This window comes from Oncorhynchus gorbuscha, linkage group LG22, assembly GCF_021184085.1.
Source record: "Oncorhynchus gorbuscha isolate QuinsamMale2020 ecotype Even-year linkage group LG22, OgorEven_v1.0, whole genome shotgun sequence".
NCBI classification, from domain to species: Eukaryota; Metazoa; Chordata; class Actinopteri; order Salmoniformes; family Salmonidae; genus Oncorhynchus; species Oncorhynchus gorbuscha.
Genome location: NC_060194.1, coordinates 2,404,790 through 2,429,647, shown reverse-complemented (window position 1 = coordinate 2,429,647; position 24,858 = coordinate 2,404,790). Strand labels below are relative to the sequence as shown.

General features: G+C 41.9%; 1 protein-coding gene across 1 annotated transcript in view; it reads left to right on the top strand.

The window, feature by feature from the left end:
* myo10 (myosin X) overlaps window positions 1–24,858 on the top strand; it is a 230,997-nt gene that overhangs the window by 170,284 nt on the left and 35,855 nt on the right. Inside the window, exons 17-22 of the mRNA XM_046321903.1 lie at window positions 2,286–2,368; window positions 2,659–2,767; window positions 3,181–3,261; window positions 15,280–15,404; window positions 17,836–17,950; window positions 23,853–23,959. Of these exons, the coding sequence (XP_046177859.1) occupies window positions 2,286–2,368; window positions 2,659–2,767; window positions 3,181–3,261; window positions 15,280–15,404; window positions 17,836–17,950; window positions 23,853–23,959 (620 nt within the window). The remainder of the gene's footprint in view (window positions 1–2,285; window positions 2,369–2,658; window positions 2,768–3,180; window positions 3,262–15,279; window positions 15,405–17,835; window positions 17,951–23,852; window positions 23,960–24,858) is intronic.

Sequence of the window (24,858 nt, the reverse complement as noted above, 5' to 3'; positions counted from 1 at the left end):
GACCTCCTCCATGTCCACCTCTTGAACATCAGACTCTCAGGCTTCCATGTCTTCTCCCTGGACCTCCTCCATGTCCACCTCTTGAACATCAGACTCTCAGGCTTCCATGTCTTCTCCCTGGACCTCCTCCATGTCCACCTCTTGAACATCAGACTCTCAGGCTTCCATGTCTTCTCCCTGGACCTCCTCCATGTCCACCTCTTGAACATCAGACTCTCAGGCTTCCATGTCTTCTCCCTGGACCTCCTCCATGTCCACCTCTTGAACATCAGACTCTCAGGCTTCCATGTCTTCTCCCTGGACCTCCTCCATGTCCACCTCTTGAACATCAGACTCTCAGGCCTCATCTTCACTGTCAATTTCCAACCTTGTTGAGGATGGCTCGTTGTCAGGCTCAAAAAGCCTCAAATTTGCCCAGATGGCCACCAATTTGTCAACCCTTGTATTGGTCAGCCTGTTGTGTGCTTTGGTGTGTGTGTTTCCAAACAAGGACCAGTTGCGCTCTGAGGCAGCTGATGTTGGTGAGATTTGGAGGATGATGGAGGCAACAGGGGAAAGAGCCTCAGATCCACAAAGTCCCTTCCACCAGGTGGCTGATGAGATATATTGCCACGACTGCCATATTGCATCTCCATCCCAAAGCTCTTGCTTGGAAGTGTACTTCGCCAGACTGCCAAGAACCCTCATTCAGGCCAAAGTGGAGAGACATGGTAGTGATGACACCATAGGCCTTGTTGATCTCTGCACCAGACAGGATGCTCTTGCCAACATATTTGGGGTCCAACATGTATGCTGCGGTGTGTATGGGCTTCAGGCAGAAGTCTTCACGCTTTTTGATGTATTTCAGAACTGCAGTTCTCTGCTTGGAGCAACAGTGAAGTGGGCAGGGCAGTACGGATTTCTTCTCTTACATCTGCAAGCAGAGTCTGAACATCAGGCAGGATGGCATTGTCTCCCTCAATCCGTGCAATGGCTACTGCTATAGGTTTCAGGAGTTTCAGGCTGCTTACCACTCTCTCCCAAAATACATCATCAAGGAGGATCCTCTTGATGGGGCTGTCCATATCGGCAGACTGTGATATGGCCATTTCTTGGAGAGACTTTCCCCTCCAGGAGACTGTAAAACATGATGACAACACCACCCCAACGGGTGTCGCTGGGCAGCTTCAATGTGGTGCTCTTATTCTTCTCACTTTGCTTGGTGAGGTAGATTGCTCCTGTATCTTGATGACCTTTCACATACCTAACCATCTCCTTGGTTCTCTTGTAGATTGTATACATTGTTTTCAGTGCCATGATGCCCTTGAGGAGAAGGTTAAATGCATGAGCAGCACAGCCAATGGGTGTGATGTGAGGGTAGGACTCCTCCACTTTAGACCAAGCAGCCTTCATGTTCCCAGCATTGTCTGTCACCAGTGCAAATACCTTCTGTGGTCCAAGGTCATTGATGACTGCCTTCAGCTCATCTGCAATGTAGAGACCGGTGTGTCTGTTGTCCCTTGTGTCTGTGCTCTTGTAGAATACTGGTTGAGTGGTGGAGATGATGTAGTTAATTATTCCTTGCCCACAAACATTTGACCACCTATCAGAGATGATTGCAATACAGTCTGCTTTTCTATCATTTGCTTGACCTTCACTTGAACTCTGTTAAATTCTGCATCCAGCAAATATGTAGATAAAGCATGTCTGGTTGGAGGGGTGTATGCTGGAAGATGAACATTCAGAAATCTCTTCCAATACACATTGCCTTAAGCAAAATTCCCTAAATTTTCGGGCTTAACTTCCCATGGAAAGTCACCGACCCTTTGCAACCCTAGGTCCAGCAACATTAAGTCAGTTGTATACAATTTAAAATATGACATTTACATATTTAATAACACTTATTATAACAAATCAGTGTGTGTAGAGTCATTTTCTTTGAGCAAGTAAAGGGGGCTTTTCTGTTTCTGTAGTGGACTGACTTTTGCTTCCCTCCACACACTTTCTTGTAGGTTTAGATTGAAGATATGGCAAAGTGGCAATATCGTCCTCTATTTTCCTCAGTCATTTTCCATACAAGTTGTCAGACCCCGGTGGCTTTGTCATTGTTGATAGTCAACAATAATTGTTTCACCTCTTCCACACTCACTTTTCAGGAAATCAAAATTGGAATGCATTTCTTTCATAATAACTTGGGTCATTTATACTTGGATGTGTAGTGTCGGCATTTGTTGCTTTGCATGTCACGGCTAAGTTTGCTAAGCTTGCCGACGAACAAAATCATTAAAGTAGTTGGTGTGCTCTAGGTGGTGTATGACGTGAGGGGCATTCTGGAGAAGAATCGAGACACTTTCAGGGACGACATCCTCAACCTGCTTAGAGAGAGCAGGTAAGCGGCAATTCTATCATGTTCAATCTCGAATTGCGCCCTATTCCCTATGCAGTGCAGACATTATTACCACAGCCTAAAAGTAGTACTCTATATATGAAATAGGTTGCTATTTGAGATGCAACCATCTGTAAGTGAACAATTCATACATTCTGCACTACTGTTTTGAATTAATTGAATAGGGGTTTTATTTTTAATTGAGGGTCATGCAGAGCTGGGTAAAGTTGGTTATTCAAACGTGCACATTGTAACACTTATTTTGTGTGTGTGCGTGTGTGCGTGTGCATCAGGTTGGACTTTGTGTACGACCTCTTTGAGCACGTCTCGAGCCGTAACAAGCAGGACACCCTCAAATGCAGCTCCAAGCACAGGAGACCCACTGTCAGTTCCCAGTTTAAGGTCAGTGACGATAATTGTCTTACATTTATCTGCACTAACCAGTCGAGGGACTGTACACAGTACCAGTCAAAAGTTTGGACACACCTACTCATTCAATGGTTTTTCTTTATTTTTTACTATTTTCTACATTGTAGAATAATAAGGAAGACATCAACACTATGAAATAACACATATGGAATCATGTAGTAATGAAAAAAGTGGGATATTTTATTTCAGCGCATGAAAAATGGGACCAACACTTTGCGTTTTTGTTCTGTACATAATGCAGTGACCCTTTAATTGACCCTTGTCCCTTGTTTGTATTTGCCTTTATATCATGAACATGGAAAGTGCATAATAATCAGCATCCCGAACAATACTGAAGTGTAACAGTGTCAGAGTTAGCTAACATCTAATTGTTTTTTTTTACCCAGAATTCCTTGCACTCACTGATGGCCAACCTCAGTACTTCGAACCCCTTTTTTGTGCGATGCATCAAGCCGAACACTCACAAGGTAAGCACCTACATATATAAACTTTACGTTATACTCCTCTTCCTTGAATACAATCTTTTTAACATAGGGCAAGGCCATCAATGAATAAAGGGAAAATCTCTAATTTTTTTTTAAGTGTGGGATCCAATCATTGACTGTGTATAAAAAGGGCAACACTCCCCTTTCCTGACCACACACACACTAACACACTATAGCAATAAAATGGGAGTTGGCTCTTCTCTGCTCTATGATCTCGAGGGAATTTGCAAGACTTGGTTAATGTACACACATGAAATACAGCCCGAGCCCAGAATGAGGAGTCAAACTGAGTCGGTGGCTCCTGTCAAAGATGAAAACATGTTCAGCTTGAAACGGAAGGAAAGGAGGAAAGGAAAGAAGGAGGCAGTGGAATCAAATGGTTCAGCTGGTCTACATTTTCTCCCTTTATAGATCTATAAGGTTTAAGCAATATCCCACCAATACTTACCCACACATTACAGATCTGCAAACAGAAAAGGGCCAAGGACAAGGGGTACATTTGGACCGATTAGTTGTCAATTAGTCAACTGATCAATGAAGTACTTATTGGTTCTTTCATTAGTCCTGATACATTCATTGATACATTGTGTTGTTATGGGGAGCAATTGACTGTGGCCCATTGTTTCAATGACAACTACATTCTCTGTGTGTGACAGATTGTGAATTAACCAATGAACGAACAAACGATGTAGTATATTGTATCGCTATAGTATACACTATTGTTATTATACTATATACAGTACCAGTCAAGTTTGGACACACCTACTCATTCAAAGGTTGTTGTTGTTGTACTGTTTTCTACATAGTAGAATAATAGTGAAGACATCATAACTATGAAATAACACATATGGAATCATGCAGTAACCAAAAAAGTGTTAAACAAATATTTAATATTTTGGATTCTTCAAAGTAGCCAACCTTTGCCTTGATGACATCTTTTCACACTCTTGGCATTCTCTTAACCAGGGGAATGGGGAATGCTTTTCCAATAGTCTTGAAGGAGTTCCCACATATGCTGAACATTTATTGGCTGCTTTTCCTTCACTCTGCGGTCCAACTCATCCCAGACCATCTTAATTGGGTTGAGGTCGGTTGAGTTTGGAGGCCAGGTCATCTGATGCAGCACCCCATCACTCTCCTTGGTCAAATAGCCCTTACACAGCCTGGAGGTGTGTTTTGGGTCATTGTCTTGTTGAAAAAAAAACGAAAGTCCCACTAAGCGCAATCCAGATGGGATGGCGTATCGCTGCAGAATGCTGTGATAGCCATGCTGCTTAAGTATGTCTTGAATTCTAAATATATCACCTACAGTGTCGCCAGCAAAGCACCCCCACACCATCACACCACCTCCTCCATGCAGCAGAAATAACTCTGGGTCTTCCTTTCCTGTGGCGGTCCTCATGAGAGCCAGTTTCATCATAGTGCTCGATGGTTTTTGCGACTGCACTTGAAGAAACTTTCAAAGTTCTTGAAATGTTCTGGATTTACTGGCCTTCATGTCTTAAAGTAATGATGGACTGTCATTTCTCTTTGCTTATATGAGCTGTTCTTGCCATAAAATGGTCTTGGTCTTTTACCAAATAGGGCTTTCTTCTGTATACCACCCCTACCTTGTCACAACACAACTGATTGGCTCAAACGCATTAAGAAGAAAAGGAATTCCACAAATGAACTTTTAACAAGGCACACCTGTTGAAAAACATTCCAGGTGACTACCTCAAGCTGGTTGAGAGAATGCCAAGAAACCACACACTATTGCAGAGACTTTGATATTACTGGCACCCAATTGATATGGTGTAAACAATGTGTGGGGAGGCAGAGGAACAAAAACTCACATCAATACCTTTGTCAGATAACACTGTGAAACTAATCATTAATTCTCCATAGGAAAACAATGTGGGTAGCTCAGCATTCCAAGGGCAAAAAGTATTTTGGGGCTAGCATTTGATGACAACTGAGCTAGCTGCCTGGGCTTACATAATTAGAAAGAGGAGATTCTCATGATTAAAAATGGCGTCCTACTTGAAAAAAATCTAAATATACACAGACATGCCTATATTTCCTCCATAGGAAACAATGGGAAGACTGTAGAGTTCCAATATTATTTTTGATGTTTACATTTGAACTATAAAACAACGTGAGCAGGTCTCATTGCCAACAATAATGAAGCAGGCATTGTGAAGTTGAGCAATAAGCTGGGAATAGAATGTTTGGAAGGTGAGTTGGTGCCACGGTGCTCAATATAACTAATAGGAGCTGGCGGGGTGAAAAAGGAATTAAAATAAGGCATTATGCACAAAAACAAATGTCACATCACTTCAGAAAGACAGCAAGCAGCTGGGACATATGGTCATATTATGAAACCGGGCTCCACGGCGGATGCAATGAACTCGTTTTTATCAGAAAAGAACGTTGTTAAAAATGTTGTGTGTCCAGCCTACGATCTACACGGATTTCAGAGCACTCTCTTCTGAGTGTACCAGAGCGCAGAATAATTACTTTACAAGCGCTCAACACCTGTTGAATATGGCCAGTGTCATTAAACGTCGGGAAAAAAAAGCGTAATTAAATTGTTTCCAGCAGCACATTTACAGTCACCGACGCTCTGGTTAACACAACAACTACTTTACCAGCTCTACTAGGACGGGTAAAATGGTAAGAGTGGTCTCATTTGTGTCTGGATGTAACTAGCCAACGTTATCTTGGGTGCTTGACTGCCGTTGTAAGGCCAGGACGCTCAAATCAACCCTACTCCTCGGCCTGAATGTCCAGTGTGCGCTCCGAGAGCGAAATAGTCAATTCACGAACTGACAATCGTACAATGCTCTGAATTGATAAGCGTCACATTGCACAGGGCCATATTTTATTTTCCATCCTAACGGAAACTGCACAGTAGCCTAATAGACAAATAACCACATTTTGTTAATAAAATAAAGATTTTAAAAAAATACTCTTTCAAAATGCAGATGTTATTTACTTATGGATCCATAATGAAATACAATGGGAATAAATATAACTGATTTACACAAAGTTGTTTAATGAAGGTAAACAATTTAGAATCCTCCAATCCTGTATCCCGACGTACACGCACAGCGCCATATTTTCCATTCCATCCTAACGGAAACCACATTTCCCTTAGGGATTCGTTTGTCGTTTTTCTCTGAATGGAAACACCTTAATATTAATCTAATTAAGCCAAATTTCTTAAAATCAATCCCATATACTATGTTATTACCAAATGCTTCTCAAAGATGCCCTCTTGTGGTCAAACTAGCAATTACTTGCAGTAACAGAAGAAATGTCTGAGAATTAAATGACGTGCCACAGAATGCTGTGGCAGCACACAAGGTGTGCCGCAGTATAACGCAACTTTTAAAGGAGGAACCACAATATGTAGATATTACATAAAAAATCTGCCATTTCCAGCTACAATAGTCATTAACAATGTCTAAACTGTATTTCTGATCAATTTGATGTTATTTTAATGGACAAAAAAATGGCTTTTCTTTCAAAAACAAGGAAATATCTAAGTGACCGCAAGCTTTTGAATGGTAGTGTGTGTCAAAGATTTAGAATGGGGGATCGGACCCTTTTTTAAAATTTTCGCCTAAAATGACATACCCAAATCTAACTGCCTGTAGCTCCAGACCTGAAGCAAGGATATGCATATTCTCGATACCATTTGAAAGGAAACACTGAAGTTTGTGGAAATTTTAAACTACTGTAGTAGAATATAACACATTAGATCTGGTAAAAGATAATACAAAGACATTTCTTTCTTTTTTTTGTACCGTCATCTTTGAAATGCAAGAGAAAGACCATAATGTAATTATTCCAGCTCAGATTTAGATTTAGATTTGGGCTACTAGATGGCAGCGGTGTATGTGCAAAGTTTTAGACTGATCCAATGAACCATTGCATTTCTGTTCAACATTTGATATCAAGACTGCCCAAATGTGCCTAATTGTTTTATTAATACATTTTCAAGTTCATAATTGTGCACTCTCCTCAAACAATAGCATGGTATTATATCACTGTAATAGCTACTGTAAATTGGAGAGTGAAATTAGATTAACAAGAATTTAAGCGTTCTGCCAATATCAGACATGTCTATGTCCTGGGAAATGTTCTTGTTACTTATAACCTCATGCTAATCACATTAGCCTACGTTAGCTCAACCGTCCCACGAGGGTCCCACCGATGCTGTAGATGTGTTCTGTAGTTGTGTGGTTTTGGTCAGTAGTTGTGGTCAGGAGTTGTTCAGTTGTCGAGTCAGTTGGGGTGGTCAGTTTTATGGTCTGTAGTTGTGTTCTTGTGGTCAGTAGTTGTGTGGTTGTGGTCAGTATTTTTGTGGTTGTCATCATTAATTGTGGTCAGCCATTGTGTGCTTATGGTCAGCAGTTCTGGTCATAAGTTTTGTGGTTGTAGTCAGTAACTTGGGTCAGTGATTGTGTTGTTGTGGTCAGCAGATATATGTTTGTGGTCAGTAATTGTGGTCAGTAGCTGTGGTTTAGTAGTTGTGGTCAGTAGTTGTAGCCAGTAGTTGTGTGGTTGTGTTCTGTAGTTGTGTGGTTGTGGTCAGGAGTTGTTCAGTAGTCGAGTCAGTCGGTGTGTGTTATGAAGTTGTGTGGTTGTGGTTAGAAGTTGTGTGTTTGTGGTCAGTAGTTGTGTGGTGCTGGTCAGTAGTTGTGTCCAGGTAGTTGTGGTCAGTAATTGTGGTGGTCAGTAGCTATGGTTATTTACATGTGTGGTCAGTAGTTGTGTGGTCAGAAGTTGTATGTTTGTGGTCAGTAATTGTGTGGTTGTAGTAACTAGCTGTGGTCAGCAGTTGTGTGGTTGTGGTCTAAAGTTGCGTGGTTGTGGTCAGTAGTTATGTCGTCAAAAGTTGTGGTCAGAAGTTGTGGGGTTGAAGTCAGTAGTTGTGGTCAATAGTTTTCGTCAGTAGTTGTGTTCAGAAGTTGTGATGTTATGGTCACTATTTGTGGGGTTGTGGTCAGAAGTTGTGTGGTTGTGGTCACTAGATGTGGTCAGCAATTGTGGGGTTGTGGTCAGAAGTTGTGGGGTTGTGGTCAGTAGTTGTGGGCAGTAGTTGAGTGGGCAGTAGTTGTATTGCCTTATCAGTCCTAACATCTATAATACGAACAATAGGACAGTGACCACTAATTTCCTAGGAGAAAACACCGTTAGCCACACATTTCTCAGGGGGGTTGTAAACATAAGGTCAATTCATGTTTATTTAGTAGGATCCCTCAGATTTGGACGTGTGGGCTTGGTAATCAACTGAGTGAGATTTAGGTTATTACAAAAATCCTTTAAACCAGTCTGAGTCTTGGTTTCCCCAGGACAGGTTAAGGTCACCTTTTGACAAACATTTTAGAAGTAAAAAATAAGCTATTAAATCAGTGAGACTAGTTAACAACCATTTCTTAGTGGAGGGAGATCAGTAGATGAGTTACTTTAGACGAGTTACTTTAGACGAGTTACTTTAGACGAGTTACTTTAGACGAGTTACTTTAGACGAGTTACTTTAGACGAGTTACTTTAGACGAGTTACTTTAGACGAGTTACTTTAGACGAGTTACTTTAGACGAGTTACTTTAGACAAGTTACTTTAGACAAGTTACTTTAGAATTAGAACCTAGTTGAAGATTTAAACTAGAAATTAAAATAGTTTAGGACTTTAAAAGAGACACAGAAAGGTGACTTTTTGTATAGATAGCAACCACCACCTTTAGGTGGATGCATTTCAAACCATTTTTGGCTTTGAAATCACCTGCAGTGTCACTAAAAGCCAGATCATTACCTGCCAACCTATTATTCATAACAAAAGGCTGCATCGCAATGAAAATGTAATTGTTGAAATTGACCTCAATCCGCCCTACATGTTGCTTATCTATCGTAATTATAGTAGGGATTACCTGAGACGGCAGCGGCTTCATTTACAATGCAAATGAGGAAAAGTGCTAACGGCAGTACCCTCCTTTCTAGCCATAGCAGGACTAGTAAAAGACCTTAAGAGTCCATTTCTTAGAGCTGCCTTGTACTGATTAGATAGAGTTCATGCACGCGCCAAGGTGATTTGGGTGAATTCCATCATCCCTGAAATGTATCAAAATTGTCAATAAAAGTCATGCCTGCGTATAGACAGTAGACCTTCAGCCAGTCATCTGCCACTTCTATGACCAAGCAGAGGAAGAGGGGCAGAGGTGAACGGAAACTTCTTTAAGTCTTTCAGCTTGTTAACAAGGTCTATCAAATATTTTTTTAAGCTGCTCTGATCTAGCCAACGTAATGTCTTTAAGGTGAACGCACCAATTTGTAAGTCGCTCTGGATAAGAGCGTCTGCTAAATGACTTAAATGTAATGTAACGTAATGTCTTTCAACCCCACATTAACTATAACAGTGTCAGCCCCCGGTGTCTGACGCACAGCCTCAGGAAGCAACCTGGTGATATCCTGAACTTTTGCCCCAGGAAAACACAGTCCTTGCCCCAGGTACAGATATATGTGCACCATCGAACTATCATAAGCGGCCGGAATGTTCCGGCCTCGTAGCAGACTGCGAAGCCAGAGCCACATAACTACCCCAGAGGAGGGCCGCTGAACCGCCGGCTGTGTGCAGGCCTGCGACAGCCAGAGAGACAGAGCTCTGAGACAGAGAGCACGGCCCAGGGGAGGGCTGCTGAACCGCCGGCTGTGTGCAGGCCTGCAACAGCCAGAGAGACAGAGCTCTGAGACAGAGAGCACGGCCCAGGGGAGGGGGGCCACAGGGGTCCAGGCAGTTGATTCACTAGGACAGTAGCTTTCACAGCCATGGAAGGAACATGTACGCCCCCGGTAGAAGACAGACGGGACAGGCAACTCAAAGCAATTTGAGTCTTAAGTCTGTGCGCGGGGTAACAAAGCAGGCGCGCCGGGAACGATTCTTCTCCTTCTTCCTGGTTCCGACACACATCAATTCACACTCAACTGGAGTTGAACAATGAGCGGCCATAAATCTGGTTCAAACTAGTAGAGGGGTACAATGGCGGAAACTGATCATATCCCAGGAAGGTCCCATTATAATCCTCTTGGATGTTTTGATAGGAAGCATTTAAAGATGCCGATAGACTCTAAGAATCCTTATTCAGTTCAAGCCTTATTCCGTTCAATAATCCTTTCTTGAGCTGCATCGATTTCAATAATCCTTTCTTTAGCTGCATCGATTTCAATAATCCTTTCTTTAGCTGCATCGAGTTCAATAATCCTTTCTTTAGCTGCATCGAGTTCAATAATCCTTTCTTGAGCTGCATCGAGTTCAATAATCCTTTCTTGAGCTCAATAATCCTTTCTTGAGCTGCATCGAGTTCAATAATCCTTTCTTGAGCTGCATCGAGTTCAATAATCCTTTCTTGAGCTGCATCGAGTTCAATAATCCTTTCTTTAGCTGCATCGAGTTCAATAATCCTTTCTTTAGCTGCATCGAGTTCAATACATTTTTCACACATGAAGGTGTCCATCTGACCTTTCCCCCTCGTCTGCAAACATGTCACATACCGTACACTTAATAGCATGTGAGTCCCCAGCAGATTCAAAGGAGTTTTCACTGCATAACACCTACAGTCCAAGGGAACGAACATTGCCCACCTCCGCCATAATATCCATGTAGATCTTAGTGAATTGACTGTTTCTCTATGTAACTCACATACAAATTAGCATAGTTAGGAGCCATAGGGGATTCCATAGCAGCACCCTTAATCTGGATAAAGAAATAATTTTGAAACATGAAATGGTTGTGTGAGTACTATTTCAGCCAATGTTACAATGCCTGCACTGGAGAGTAACTCATGAGTTCAATGCCTTCCCAATACATACATTGATTCATTTGACATGGGTATGCTAGTGAGGATATTGGAATAGAATGTTCCATGAGTTCAATGCCTTCCCAATACATACATTGATTCATTTGACGTGGGTATGCTAGTGAGGATATTGGAACATGTTTAAAAATGAACAGCTTTTGTTCCCGGATGCTCGCTCCTCGTGTTTCCAGAGTGCACTGCTTTTGTCCGCTATTCCCTTTCTTCCTGTCCCGGATGCTCGCTCCGTGTTTCCAGAGTGCACTGCTTTTGTCCGCTATTCCCTTTCTCCCTGTACACACACACACACAAACACAAACACACACACACACACACACACACACACACACACACACACACACACACACACACACACAACACACACACACACACACACACACACACAGGCAAAGACACACACACACACACACACACACACACACACACACACACACACACACACACACACACACACACACACACACACACACACACAGGCAAAGACATGCACACACACACACAAACACACACACACACACACACACACACACACACACACACACACACACACACACACACAGGCAAAGACAAACGCGCGCACACACACACACACACACACACACACACACACACACACACACACACACACACACACACACACACACACACACACAGGCAAAGACATGCGCACACACACACACACACACACACACACACACACACACACACACACACACACACACACACACACACACACACACACACACACACACACACACACACACACACACACACACACACACACAGGCAAAGACACACACACACACACAGGCAAAGACATACACACACAGGCAAAGACACGCACACGCACATATGCACTTACATAGAACATACACAGGCACAAAAATGTTCACTCACACATACACACACTGATACACACACACACAACTCCCCACCCTCCCCAACAGTCCCTACAAGTGGCCCATACAAATTAGCCTCAGCATGGGACGCATCTCCATGGTAACCGCCCCCACACACATAAAGAGAAGCGGAGCTGGCAAAAGGCTTTGTTCATTCTCTGCTTGTGTTTATTCTTGTGTGTGTGTTGGAGAGAGAGAGACCCAGCTTTCAGGAACTTCTGTCATCTGTCTATATCTCTCTGCCTTGATACGGAACTCTTGGCTTACTGTTAGAGATGGAATGAGAGACTACGCTGCATTGCATGGTAAGAGGCAATGGAGTTTTAAATGGAAATGGTGTTATCGCTCGGCTAGTGTGCATTAGGCTTTGTTTGTGGCACTGGAGTATGTTTACATCTGAAAGATTGGCTTCCGTGATGGAGTGGAAATGGAAGACTGAAAAGGTTCAGTGTTGGCATGGCGAAGGGGTTTCTTGTTGCATTTGCTAGCTATAGTTATTGATTGTTGTGCCATCACAGTCATTATATAGGGCTAGCATTTTTGGTGAGGACACACCATTTGATTGGCTGGCGAAAGGGACAACTCTTCTGATATTGCCAGTTATGTGTCATTATTAGATGTGTATTCGTTGTGCTGTTGCAGTTCATTGATTTTTGCTCACGGCCAAAATGAATTGATAAGGAGATTGATAAAAATGTGACATTTCGGTTAAAAACAAACAGATGTGTCACCACAGCTCTATTATTCCTCTCTCAACCTTCGAAATGCACTGCTCTTTGGGACACTGTAAGTTTAAACAATGCACCATTTATATGTGTGGTGCTTTTTGCAAACCTAGTTTTTACCAATGTTTGACACGTGATAATCAGCTTTATGTGATGTGATTTTTTTGGTTACTTACAGAGAGAAAATACCTGTTGATATTCTCATCAACTGAGATGATGGATTCTCTTATTGATTTTATTTACAATCATTGATATAATACTGTGTGTATACTAATAATTCAGCTTTTTGTTGCCAAACATATGATGATTTGTAGGGGGAGGCATTCTCACCTCTCTCTGGTCCATATTTGACTTTTCCCTCAGAGTTCCCAACCCCCATGACCACCTGAACACACCCTCTTTTGTCCAACTGAATGACCAGCTTGGTCTTCAGTTAGACATTTGGTGTGAAGAGATAAGGTTTTGCCTTCTCAGACTATGCGTTCCCTTCAGAGAGAGGGAGAGGCCGTGGCTGATGCTTGTTTGTAATCATGCCTATTGATTGAAGTTTGGGAACTTTGAATTCAATATTTTGGATCTAGATTTACATTCACATACTAGATTTTTAAAGGTGCAATATGTAACTTTAATTGACGGGCAAAAGGCCTGACCCTGCACTTTTTTGTAAAGTGGTTGTGGGTCTTCTGGTCTATAAGAATTTATTTAATTATTTTTTTGCCTTTTTGCCAAATGTGTTAATGTAGCGCCACTGAAGGGAGGGATGTAGTGCCCCTGAAGGGAGGGATGTAGTGCCCCTGAAGTGAGGGATGTAGTGCCCCTGAAGTGAGGGATGTAGTGCCCCTGAAGGGAGGGATGTAGTGCCCCTGAAGTGAGGGATGTAGTGCCCCTGAAGTGAGGGATGTAGTGCCCCTGAAGTGAGGGATGTAGAGCCCCTGAAGTGAGGGAATTAATCAAACAAAAGAGACAGAATACACATTTTACCGGGTAAGTTCTGAGTATGACGTAGGCCTCCAGTAGTAGTTTCATATACATGGTGTAGCTCTTGCTCTCCCTGAGCCCATTCTCACTATCTGTTTAGATATAGAAACTGAATGTCAGAGAGAGTAGCCCACTGTGGCTTCCTGAAATGACAGCCGTGGGTTTTAAAATCAGACTGAGGAAAAATAACGAGTACTTTATTAGAGTAGAATTTGCAACGCAGAGAGAGAGGTATAAAGAGAGATATGACCTGCAGCGGCAGCTCTCTGACAAACAAGCAATGTTTCAAAAGTCAGAAAGTGGCAGAGAAAGAGCGGGAGAGCAAAAGAGAGACAGAAAGACAGAAAGAGAGGGCAGCTGTCTGACAGACAAACTGCTTTTTAAAATCTGAGAATTAAAAACAGAGATGGAAGAGAGACAGAGCGATATATACAATGAGAGGTAGCACATCTGACATACAGACAATCGGGTTGGTCAAACCCAGACGACGACAGTCGGTCAGAAAAAGAAAGCGTCAGACGGCAGCTTCCTGTGACACGGGGCTTTGTGACACGGGGCTTTGTGACACGACGACGGCTCGTTAGGCTCATTATGCAAATGCAATTATGCTAATAAGGTGCTCCCTTAGCCTATTGCTCTTACAGGGCGTCATTCAGCTAGTGATCTGTGTCCATTGGTGAATCTGATCGCTTCTTCTCTTGGCCAGAATGGGTCTATCTAAGATCTCTGCCCTTTCAATGAAATTGAAATAAAAGGGGCAATGCATGAGGTATGAAAGCGCCCTCTTATTGCTACCCCCCTACGCCCACTGAGGTTAAGGGTGAGGGGTACCACATAATGACTTTGGCTTTCGCTCACACACTCCCCTTCCTTCCCCCAATGCCTTTCGTATCTGTTGCTGGTGGAGACGTCTCTAAATGGCCAAGCAAATGAAAAGGGCTTTGATTTGTGAATGACAGATATTCTTGTGTGCTCCTGCGTGTTTTGTGTTAAAGGGCTTAGATTCATGAATGAGAGATATGCATCATATGAGAGTATGAATGGAGGGTTTTACAGTAGGGGCTGTGTGATGGTTGTAGACCTCATCAGTTATGTCGTCTCAGCTTGTTCAATTTATGACATTTGTTTAAGAAGTCAGGGCTGCGTCTCTAGTGGTCTCAAACTAAACGCATGTATTTTCTTAACACACAAATATGAACACGGGTTTTCCAGTTGCCTAATGACATCTGATGTATTGCCCGTGACAACGGCGTTATAAAAAGCACTGTACAGGCATCACGTCATCTGATTTGAGCGACTTATCGATGAAAAGTTACACGACTGCCCCAAATCATTTCAGATTTGTCAATACTAGGTTGTATTTACATAGCTAATGGCGACTGGGTTCACAAGGTTTCCCTCTGCACAGTGTGTAACATCAAAAGAACACACCAAAACAGTATGTACAGCACCCGCCTGAGTGATCCGATGTGGCTGCCATTTTGGTGCCCAAGCAACCGCCGCAGTATTACGTATTTCCGTCCACTTTCCTGCCCTCAGATGCCTGAGCAGTTTGACCAGACGGTGGTGCTGAACCAGCTCAGGTACTCAGGGATGCTGGAGACCGTAAAGATCCGCCGTACAGGCTTCCCCATCAGGAGGCCTTTCCAAGACTTCTGTACCAGGTGAGTACAGAGCTGGGGCCGTATGTGTTCAAGTGTTTTATAGTAGAAGTGCTGATCTAGGATCAGCTCTCCCCTGTCCAGTTATTCTTATTCAGGTTATCTAAAAGGTTAAACCGATCCTAAACCAGCACTCCTACTCTGAGACTAGGGCTGCTATGGTGATCATATTACCGCCATACCGACAGTCAGGAGTCATGACCACAGTCTAATTCCACATGACTGTTGAGTCACGGTAACTAGGGTTCTCCAAAACTGTGCTCTGATGCCTCTGATTGTCATTAATAGCCTACCAAACGTGCTAATGGCCTGTACTCAGCTCTCTATTGTCCCTTTATCATTGAAAGTCTGCTGTCAATTTGTCTACTGTGAAATAGCATTGTATCTGCTCAAACACATTTTTTTCCAAAAGTTTACTAAGGGTTGGTAACAGGCTGAATGATGGAGCTGAGTTCGCTTTTTTCCAAAGCTTTTTACTGTCATTCTTTATATAATTTATCTTTGATTCATAGTATAGTTCCTTCTTTTGTTTCTTCAGCTTAGTCACATGATTTCTCAATTTGCAGTACGTTGGCCAATCGGTTGTGCTGCCAGACTTATTTGCCTCGTCCCTTTCAACCATACACTTTTTCGGTTCCTCGTCAATCAAAGGGTATTTAACCGATTTTACAGTAATTTTCTTAATTAATGAGCGCATGCTTATTAGTAACTGGAATAAGACATTTTATAAATGTGTCAAGTGCAGTGTCTGGTTGCTCCTCATTACACACCACAGACCAGCAAATATTCTTTACGTCAACATCATAGGAATCACTACAAAATGTATTGTATGACCTCTTATACACTATATTAGGCCCAGACTTTGGAACTTTGGTTTTCCTAGATATTGTGATCACTACATCTTAGGCATCTGGATACTACTTTCAAGAAAATGTCTGCAGCATCAAATCAAATCAAATCAAATCCAATTTTATTTGTCACATACACATGGTTAGCAGATGTTAATGCGAGTGTAGCGAAATGCTTGTGCTTCTAGTTCCGACAATGCAGTGATAACCAACAAGTAATCTAACTAACAATTCCAAAACTACTGTCTTATACACAGTGTAAGGGGATAAGGAACATGTACATAAGGATATATGAATGAGTGATGGTACAGAGCAGCATACAGTAGATGGTATCGAGTACAGTATATACATATGAGATGAGTATGTAGACAAAGTAAACAAAGTGGCATAGTTAAAGTGGCTAGTGATACATGTGTTACATAAGGATGCAGTCGATGTTGTAGAGTACAGTATATACATATGTATATGAGATGAATAATGTAGGGTAAGTAACATTATATAAGGTAGCATTGTTTAAAGTGGCTAGTGATATATTTACATCATTTCCCATCAATTCCCATTAGTAAAGATGTGATCAATACATGTTGATGATGTCATTCCTGTACTGTGTGTGTAACTACCCTGGTAGGTTGACTGATGACCTGAACCAGGTTGCAGGGACTGGTTACAGTTTGACGTTTTTTCTTGAGTGAGCAGCTTGATGAAAGCCAGTCAATATTGAAATCACCAAGAAAATATAGCTCTATGTTGATATCACATACATTATCAAACATTTCACACATTTATCCAGCACCTGGTAGTCTATAGCAGCTTCACACCAGAATGGGCTTTGGGTGAGGCAGGTGAACATGTAGCCATATTAATTCAACACTATTTAACATGAGATCCTCTCTAAGCCTTACAGGAATGTGGTTCTTAATATAGACCGCAACACCATCCCCATTGTTATTTTTGTATTTTCTGTAGATGTAATCACCACTATATCATCAAAGGTATTATCTAGATTTAGAGATTGTCAGAATATGAACATAATCTGTTACTAGCAAGTTATCGACTTCATTAACCTTGTTTCTTAAGTTAGCACTTTTCTGGGATGTTTGACTGTTTTCATTGATAAGTCATTGTCTCAACGCAGCCTTATAATGCTGTGTAAGGATCCCGCAACCCAAATGATTTGGGTGGATCCCATCCTCCTTATAATGCTGTGAAAGGATCCAGGAACCCACATGAGTTACATCTGAAGATTTTAATACATTTTGAAAATGGATACATCACAACTGTAAAAATGTAATAAAATACCTGGAGCCACAGTGTCCTTTTTGGAGGCATGATGCAACGTTACGGTAGATAGCAAAGAAGTGTAAGAACAGTAACTGTGAAGAATATGTAAACAACTCCAGCTAGCTAGGAAGCTAACTTGGCTAACGGTGGGGCGAAAACAATTCACATATTTACTTTAAATTAACTACCACACCCTATCTCTTTCTTTGCAACTGCAACAATGTTTCATGTCCCGAAACATATTTTGCGATGGATTCCGAGCCATGTATATGCTAACATTCCATTCGGTCCCATCCCTTTCTCAGGTACAAGGTGTTAATGAGGACTGTGTCTCCACCAGAAGACCCAAGGGGATGGTGCGTACAGTTACTCCACCTCTACGACAGCACCAGTGCAGAATGGGAGCTGGGGAAGACCAAGGTGAGAGATGACCCGGCCAACATTGTTTTAGCCTCGAAATTAGGTTTAGCTGCATTCATTGTTTGCAGGGAACATGACAAGATAACTAGTGACTATAGGCCCCTCCCTTTATGTTTTAGGCAAGGAAACATAGAAAAGGGAAACGTGCTAGATATAACCTAGGATACAGTGTATCCTTAACAGTAATGATTCAAAGGGATGAGAGAGAGAGAGAGAGAGGGAGAGAGAGAGAGAGAGAGAGAGAGAGAGAGAGAGAGAGAGAGAGAGAGAGAGAGAGAGAGAGAGAGAGAGAGAGAGAGAGAGAGAGAGAGAGAGAGAGAGAGAGAGAGAGAGAGAGAGAGAGAGAGAGAGAGAGAGAGAGAGAGAGAGAGAGAGAGAGAGAGAGAGAGAGACTGTCTAAATATTACCTTTGCAGACAAACATTTCTGTTTGACTTTTCTTTAATGGATTAGACAAAGATTAATGTTCAAACCATTCAAATTAAATTCCCAAATTTAGACTCAATGCAATCTATTAATAAAAAGTCCTAACTATACTGAAAAAGTATATAAAGGCAACATGTAAAGTGTTGGTCCCATGTTTCATGAGCTGAAGTAAAAGATTCCAGACATTTTCGGGAAGCACAAAAAGCTTATTTCTCTCAAATTTTATGCACAAATTTGTTTACATCCCTGTAATTTCTCATTTGCTAAGATAATCCATCCACCTGATAGGTGTGGCAAATCAAGAAGCTGATTAAACAGCATGATCATTACACAACCTTGTGTTGGGGACAATAAAAGGCCACTCTAAAATGTGCAGTTTTGTCACACAACACAATGCCACAGATTCCTCAAGTTTTGCGGGAACGTGCAATTGGCATTCTGACTGCAGGACTGCCTGCCAGAGCTGTTGCCAGGGAATTTAATGTAAATTTCTCTAACATAAGCCGCCTCCAATGTCATTTTAGAGAATTTGGCAGTACGCCCAATCGGCCTCTCAACCGTAAACCAAGTTTAACCACGACAGCCCAGGACCTCCACTACCGGCTTCTTCACCTGTGTGATCGTATGAGAACCAGCCACCTGGACAGCTGATGAAACTGTGGGTTAGCACAACCAAAGAATTTCTACACAAACTGTGAGGAACTGTCTCAGGGAAGCTCACCTGCATGCTCGTCATCCTCACAAGGGTCTTGCCCTGACTGCAGTTTGGCGTTATAACTGACTTTAGTGGGCAAATGCACACCTTCGATGGCCACTGGCACGCTAGAGAAGTGTAAGGGTTTTTGTCTTCCTCCTCTGACGAAGAGGAGTAGTAGGAAGGATCGGAGGACCAATGTGCAGCGTGGTAAGTGTCCAAAACCGAAACAGTTCCGTGTGGAACAAACACTGCCACGGAAAATAATCACCCACAAACCAACAGTGAAACCAGACTATGGTTCTCAATCAGGGACAACGATAAACAGCTGCCTCTGATTGAGAACCATACCAGGCCAAACACAGAAATCCCAAAACATAGAAAAAGGAACATAGACAACCCACTCAACTCACGACCTGACCATACTAAAACAAAGACATAACAACAGAACTAAGTTCAGAACGTGACAAGAAGTGTACTTGTCATGGATGAATCCGTGTCTCAACTGTACCTGGCAGATGGCAGACAGCATGTATGGCGTCGTGTGAGCGAGCAGTTTGCTGATGTCAAGGTATTGAACAGAATGGGTTTATGCTATGTCAACGTTGTGAACAAAGTGCACCATAGTGGCGGTGGGGTTATGGTATGGGGCAGGCAAAAGCTACGGACAACGAACACAATTGCATTTTATCACTGGCAATTGGAATGCACAGAGATACCGTGACGAGATCCTGAAGCCCGTTGTCGCGCCATTAAGTCGCCTCCATCTCCTCATGTTTCAGCATGATAATGCACGGCCCCATGTCGCAAGGATATGAACACAATTCCTGGAAGCTGAAAATGTCCCAGTTCAATGGCCTGTATACTCAGCAGAGATGTCACCGATTGAGCATTTTTAGGATGGTCTGGATCAAAGTGTACGACAGCGTCTTCGAGTTCCTGCCAATATCCAGCAACTTCACACAGTCATTGAAGAGGAATGGAACAACATTCCTCAGATCACAATCCACAGCCTCGATAGCTCGCATTTCACAATGTCAATATGTTTTCCAGCTTGGTCAATAAACATGACAAAATTGTTAGAAAAATGATAAAATGTTTAGTTAACAATGTTATTTCACTATTTTGATACTTGCATTGCACTTTCACACATTACAAACCTTTATAAACAGGACAACTTAAGAGACAGAAAAAGCATGTGGGTGGTCCTTCTGTAGCACAGTTGGTAGAGCATGGCGCTTGTAACGCCAGGGTAGTGGGTTCGATTCCCAGGACCACCCATACGTAGAATGTATGCACACATGACTGTAAGTCGCTTTGGATAAAAGCGTCTGCTAAATGGCATATATATTATATATTAAGGTTAACACAACGTAATAATTCCACGCAGAAGTGTACAGAAATAAACAAATTCATTGGACCAGCGCCAGAGCGAAAATTACTGCAAGTGGAAGTTAGCAGTCCAGAAAGTTTGCCATCAAAGTGGAAAGTAAACACAATCGTAGTCAATTTCAGCTAACTACTCAGCAAACACTTAGCACAACTGCTTTACTGTCATTTTATTCATTTCAACTTTTAATTATCTACAGCTACGTTATTACTTTATTTCCCTACTGCTGGTCACATGTTACAATGCTAATCCTGTATAATCAGCCACTGAGCTGGTCCAATGAATGTGTTTGTTTTCTAACACTCCACATGGAATTATTATGTTGTCTTCACCTGTATTTCTTCTACCTTATTTTTTTTTGTTTTGAATGTGCAAATGTACAATGTCAGTCACTAAATAGTGAACATAAAGGTTAACTAAATGTTTCATTAGGTTTTTGTTAAAAGATTTTGCAAAATCGAGAGTTCACCAGAAAGTGATGTCACACTGAACTTTCACCTCTCAAACGCACCTCTGCAACCAAAATGGAAGCCACATGCTAATTCTGCCTCTTCATTTGTAGTGTTTGTAATGTGCAAAAGTGCAATGTAAGTCTCAAAATAGTGAAATCACATTGTTAACTAAATGTTTAATACATTTTATGACAATCTTGTAAAGTTAATTGAGTTGGAAAACTGTTGACATTGTGACAGTGTTCCAATAGATAGCTACATGAGTGAAAAATGGGAAAATGCTAACTATCTAGCTAGCTTTACCACCCTATGTTAGTAAATTTGTAAAATAGTACCAATAGTTATAGAATTTGAATGGTTAGAATAGTATTCTTTGTCAAATCCAATAAAGAAATGTCAAGGTGAAAAATATTCCCCTCATTTCTCCTGGTTTCCTACTGTGCAATGGTTGTTACATTGTAACCACAAAGTAATAAAAGATGTCACTTCACTTTACATCAAGTTGCATGCTCCTGGGTAGTACATTGTAAATACATGTATATCCCTTGTAACAACATTGTAACTACAGAGTTTGTTGTTAAAGATTGTTACAATGTAACTAGGTAGTACATTGTAAATACATGTATATGGAACTAAAAGTTACAATGTAACTAGGTAGTACATTGTAAATGCATATATATGTAACTAAAAGTTACAATGTAACTAAAAGGAACCTGATGTTCTCCTGCCAATGTTGTTACATTCTAGCTACATAGTAGTTATAAAGGTCACCTTACATTCAGTTGCTTGGTCCTGGGTAGGTACAAGTACATCCTATGTAACTGCATTGTTCTTACATTACACTTGATTCGGTACAGCCTTTGAGCCAGATCAGAAATACCTGTAGTTAATGACAGGGTGTGCCTTGTTGCAATTGTTGTTACGAGGTCCTAGCTTATTTATCAACCCTGGTATTATATGTGGATCCAATTGTAGTGGCACCTTGGAGTTGCATGTAAGGTCAGATTTTGGTTTGCGTTATTAACATGGCAATTCATAGGTGACTCATGTAATTCCAAAACATTAGTTACTTAGTGGAACCAGAAAATGTGTAATAACGTCAGGAATAACCTTCAGCAAGTGGATGTGTAATTATACACACCTGGTTTCAATTGTGAAATAACAGCGCTACAACCTCATTACCAAGTAATTACGTAGCACCAAGTCTGGAACCAACAGGACCCTGAACAGCTTCCACCCCCAAGCCACAAGACTGATAAATAGTATGTTAAGTAGATACCCAAATACAGTGGGGCAAAAAAAGTATTTAGTCAGACACCAATTGTGCAAGTTCTCCCACTTAAAAAGATGAGAGGCCTGTAATTTTCATCATAGGTACACTTCAACTATGACAGGCAAAATGAGAAGAAAAATCCAGAAAATCACATTGTAGCATTTTTTATGAATTTATTTGCAAAGTATAGTGGAAAATAAGTATTTGGTCACCTACAAACAAGCATTGATGAGACATTCTATCCTATATCTCAATATCTTGTTTAATTTCCCCTCCTATATCATTCGACAGGATAAAGCCAAGCCAAGACAACCTGTTCAGCAATACCCCTGTAATTCTGACATTTCTCCACTGATTCACTTGAGACAACATCCCACATCTACATTTCTACAGTCTCTAATTGGCTTAACCTCAAGGCCCACAATTGAGCCTGGTTTCCCTATAGAAATGGAAGAGAGCGTGGGTCTTAAGAAGGGCGGTCGGACTGCCTGTAGATTAGACCATTCAGAAACCGAGCCACTAGATGCCTTGCCTTCGTTATGTTGCAGCCTTTAACGGTGGCTCCCGCAGTTTGAACAAAGGAGTGAGACTCGAACAAAAGAGTGAATAATTGATTTGATGAACATTGCGGTGTGTTGGGCTTGTGTTATTCTTTTGTGTTGGGTTTTAAATCGGTTTTTAGATGTGGGTTTCTGAAGTTGTTGGCTTACATATTTGTAGTGTGTTACAATTTATTTTGAGCATATTCTCAGGCAGAATAGCTGTTGATTGTCCAGCTGTACCGTTCCACGTGTTCAAAGAAATGGAATGACTAAACAGAGAGCTGGATTCAATCAAGCATCACTGTTTACAATAATACTTGTTAATTCAGAAAACTGGAGCTATCTGCCTATTAGGAGTGTACCGGGTGTACCGGGTATTTGCAAAGAGCCCATTTGTACTATGTACAGTACAAAAAAGTACATTTGTAATATAATGTAAGTCTATTATGTAGTGTAGGTTTGATCAAATTGCAGGCAAACGTATTTATTTGAAATGGAACCCCTCTCCTTCACCTTCTCTCTTTTCTTCTTACATTACATTACATTTTCATTTCTCCTTATTTACTGTGTCACCTTATGACATCCATTGGAACAGTCACTTTCCATCTAAATCCTTATCCTATCCTAGGTATTCCCTCTCCCTCTTTCCTCCACCATTGGGGGCAAGAGCAGCGAACAGTTTTGATCCCTACTTCCCTGTGTCCCCCCCTCTTTCCTCCCTCTCTATCCCTCCCCCCTATTCCCCTCTTTCCTCCCTCTCTATCCCCCCCCCTTTCCTCCCCCTTCCCCTCCCCCCTTTCCTCCCTCTCTATCCCCCCTTCCCCTCTTTCCTCCCTCTCTATCCTCCCCCCCCCCCTTCCCCTCTTTCCTCCCTCTCTATCCCCCTCCCCTCTTTCCTCCCTCTCTACCCCCCCCCTTCCCCTCTTTCCTCACTCTCTATCACCCCCCTTCTCCTCTTTCCTCCCTCTCTATCCCCCTCCCCTCTTTCCTCCCTCTCTATTCCCCTCCTTCCTCCCTCTCTATTCCCCTCCCTTCCCCTCTTTCCTCCCTCTCTATCCCCCCTTCCCCTCTTTCCTCCCTCTCTATCCCCCCTTCCCCTCTTTCCTCCCTCCCTACCCCCCCACAGGTGTTTCTACGGGAGTCTCTGGAGCACAGGCTGGAGAAGCAGCGAGAGTTGGAGGTGCTCAAAGCAGCCATGGTCATTCAGGCTCACGTCATGGGCTACATGGCCAGGTAAACATGCCACATATCCTGTATGTGCACCAGGTTTGAGGTCATTTCAGTTTAAGTTATGAAATTCATGAATCGAAAATTGCTGTCCATAATCTTTTTTTCAGTGTATGAATTTACATTTGAGATTCACTTCCTAAATTGACTAATTGGACGTTGAATTGACCGCAAACCTGATAGGCATATACCATATAGTGCACACACACACACAAGTATGGGTAGCTGCAGCACAATATAGTGACCGGACTATGGGTGAGTGGGTGTGTCGAAAGGAGTGGGTGTATGGAAAGTGAATCAGGCTAATTGGCCAGATGTTGTTGCCAATCAAGATCGTTTTGCGTGGATGATTGGTCCAAACCAAGTGAAGGATCTATCTGGACCTCAACACATTTCTCATAAATAATTGTTCAATTAAATACTGATGAAGCAACCCTTTTTTACAATGTACACATACTGAGCTGAAGGTTCAAGACAGCGCCCCATTCTACTGTGTGTTGTCCAATCACGTGCATTATTTAAATCACTTCACGAAACTCAGCCAATCAAAGTGAATGTTTACAATACATGTTAGGAGACTGATGTTGTCAGAGGGAGACACAGCGAGAGAAGCAAAAGCGAGAGGAGAAATTATAGACAAAAAAATCAGGAAAGTTGATACAGAAAATTAAGCTTTCAAAGAGGAGTGGACAGATATGCCTTTATCCTTCCCAAACTCCAAGCCCAGTATGATCGGTCAACCAAAGTCCTCTCCCATGCATTCACTGCCCAACAACTTGCAAACGAATGTTCACTAAAAATAGCTTGGATTTTGGGTCAACATCAAAAGCCATTTACTGACGGGGGAGTGGTGACGGAGTGCACGAATGCTGTCACTGAAACTTTACTTGACGGTAAAACAAAGA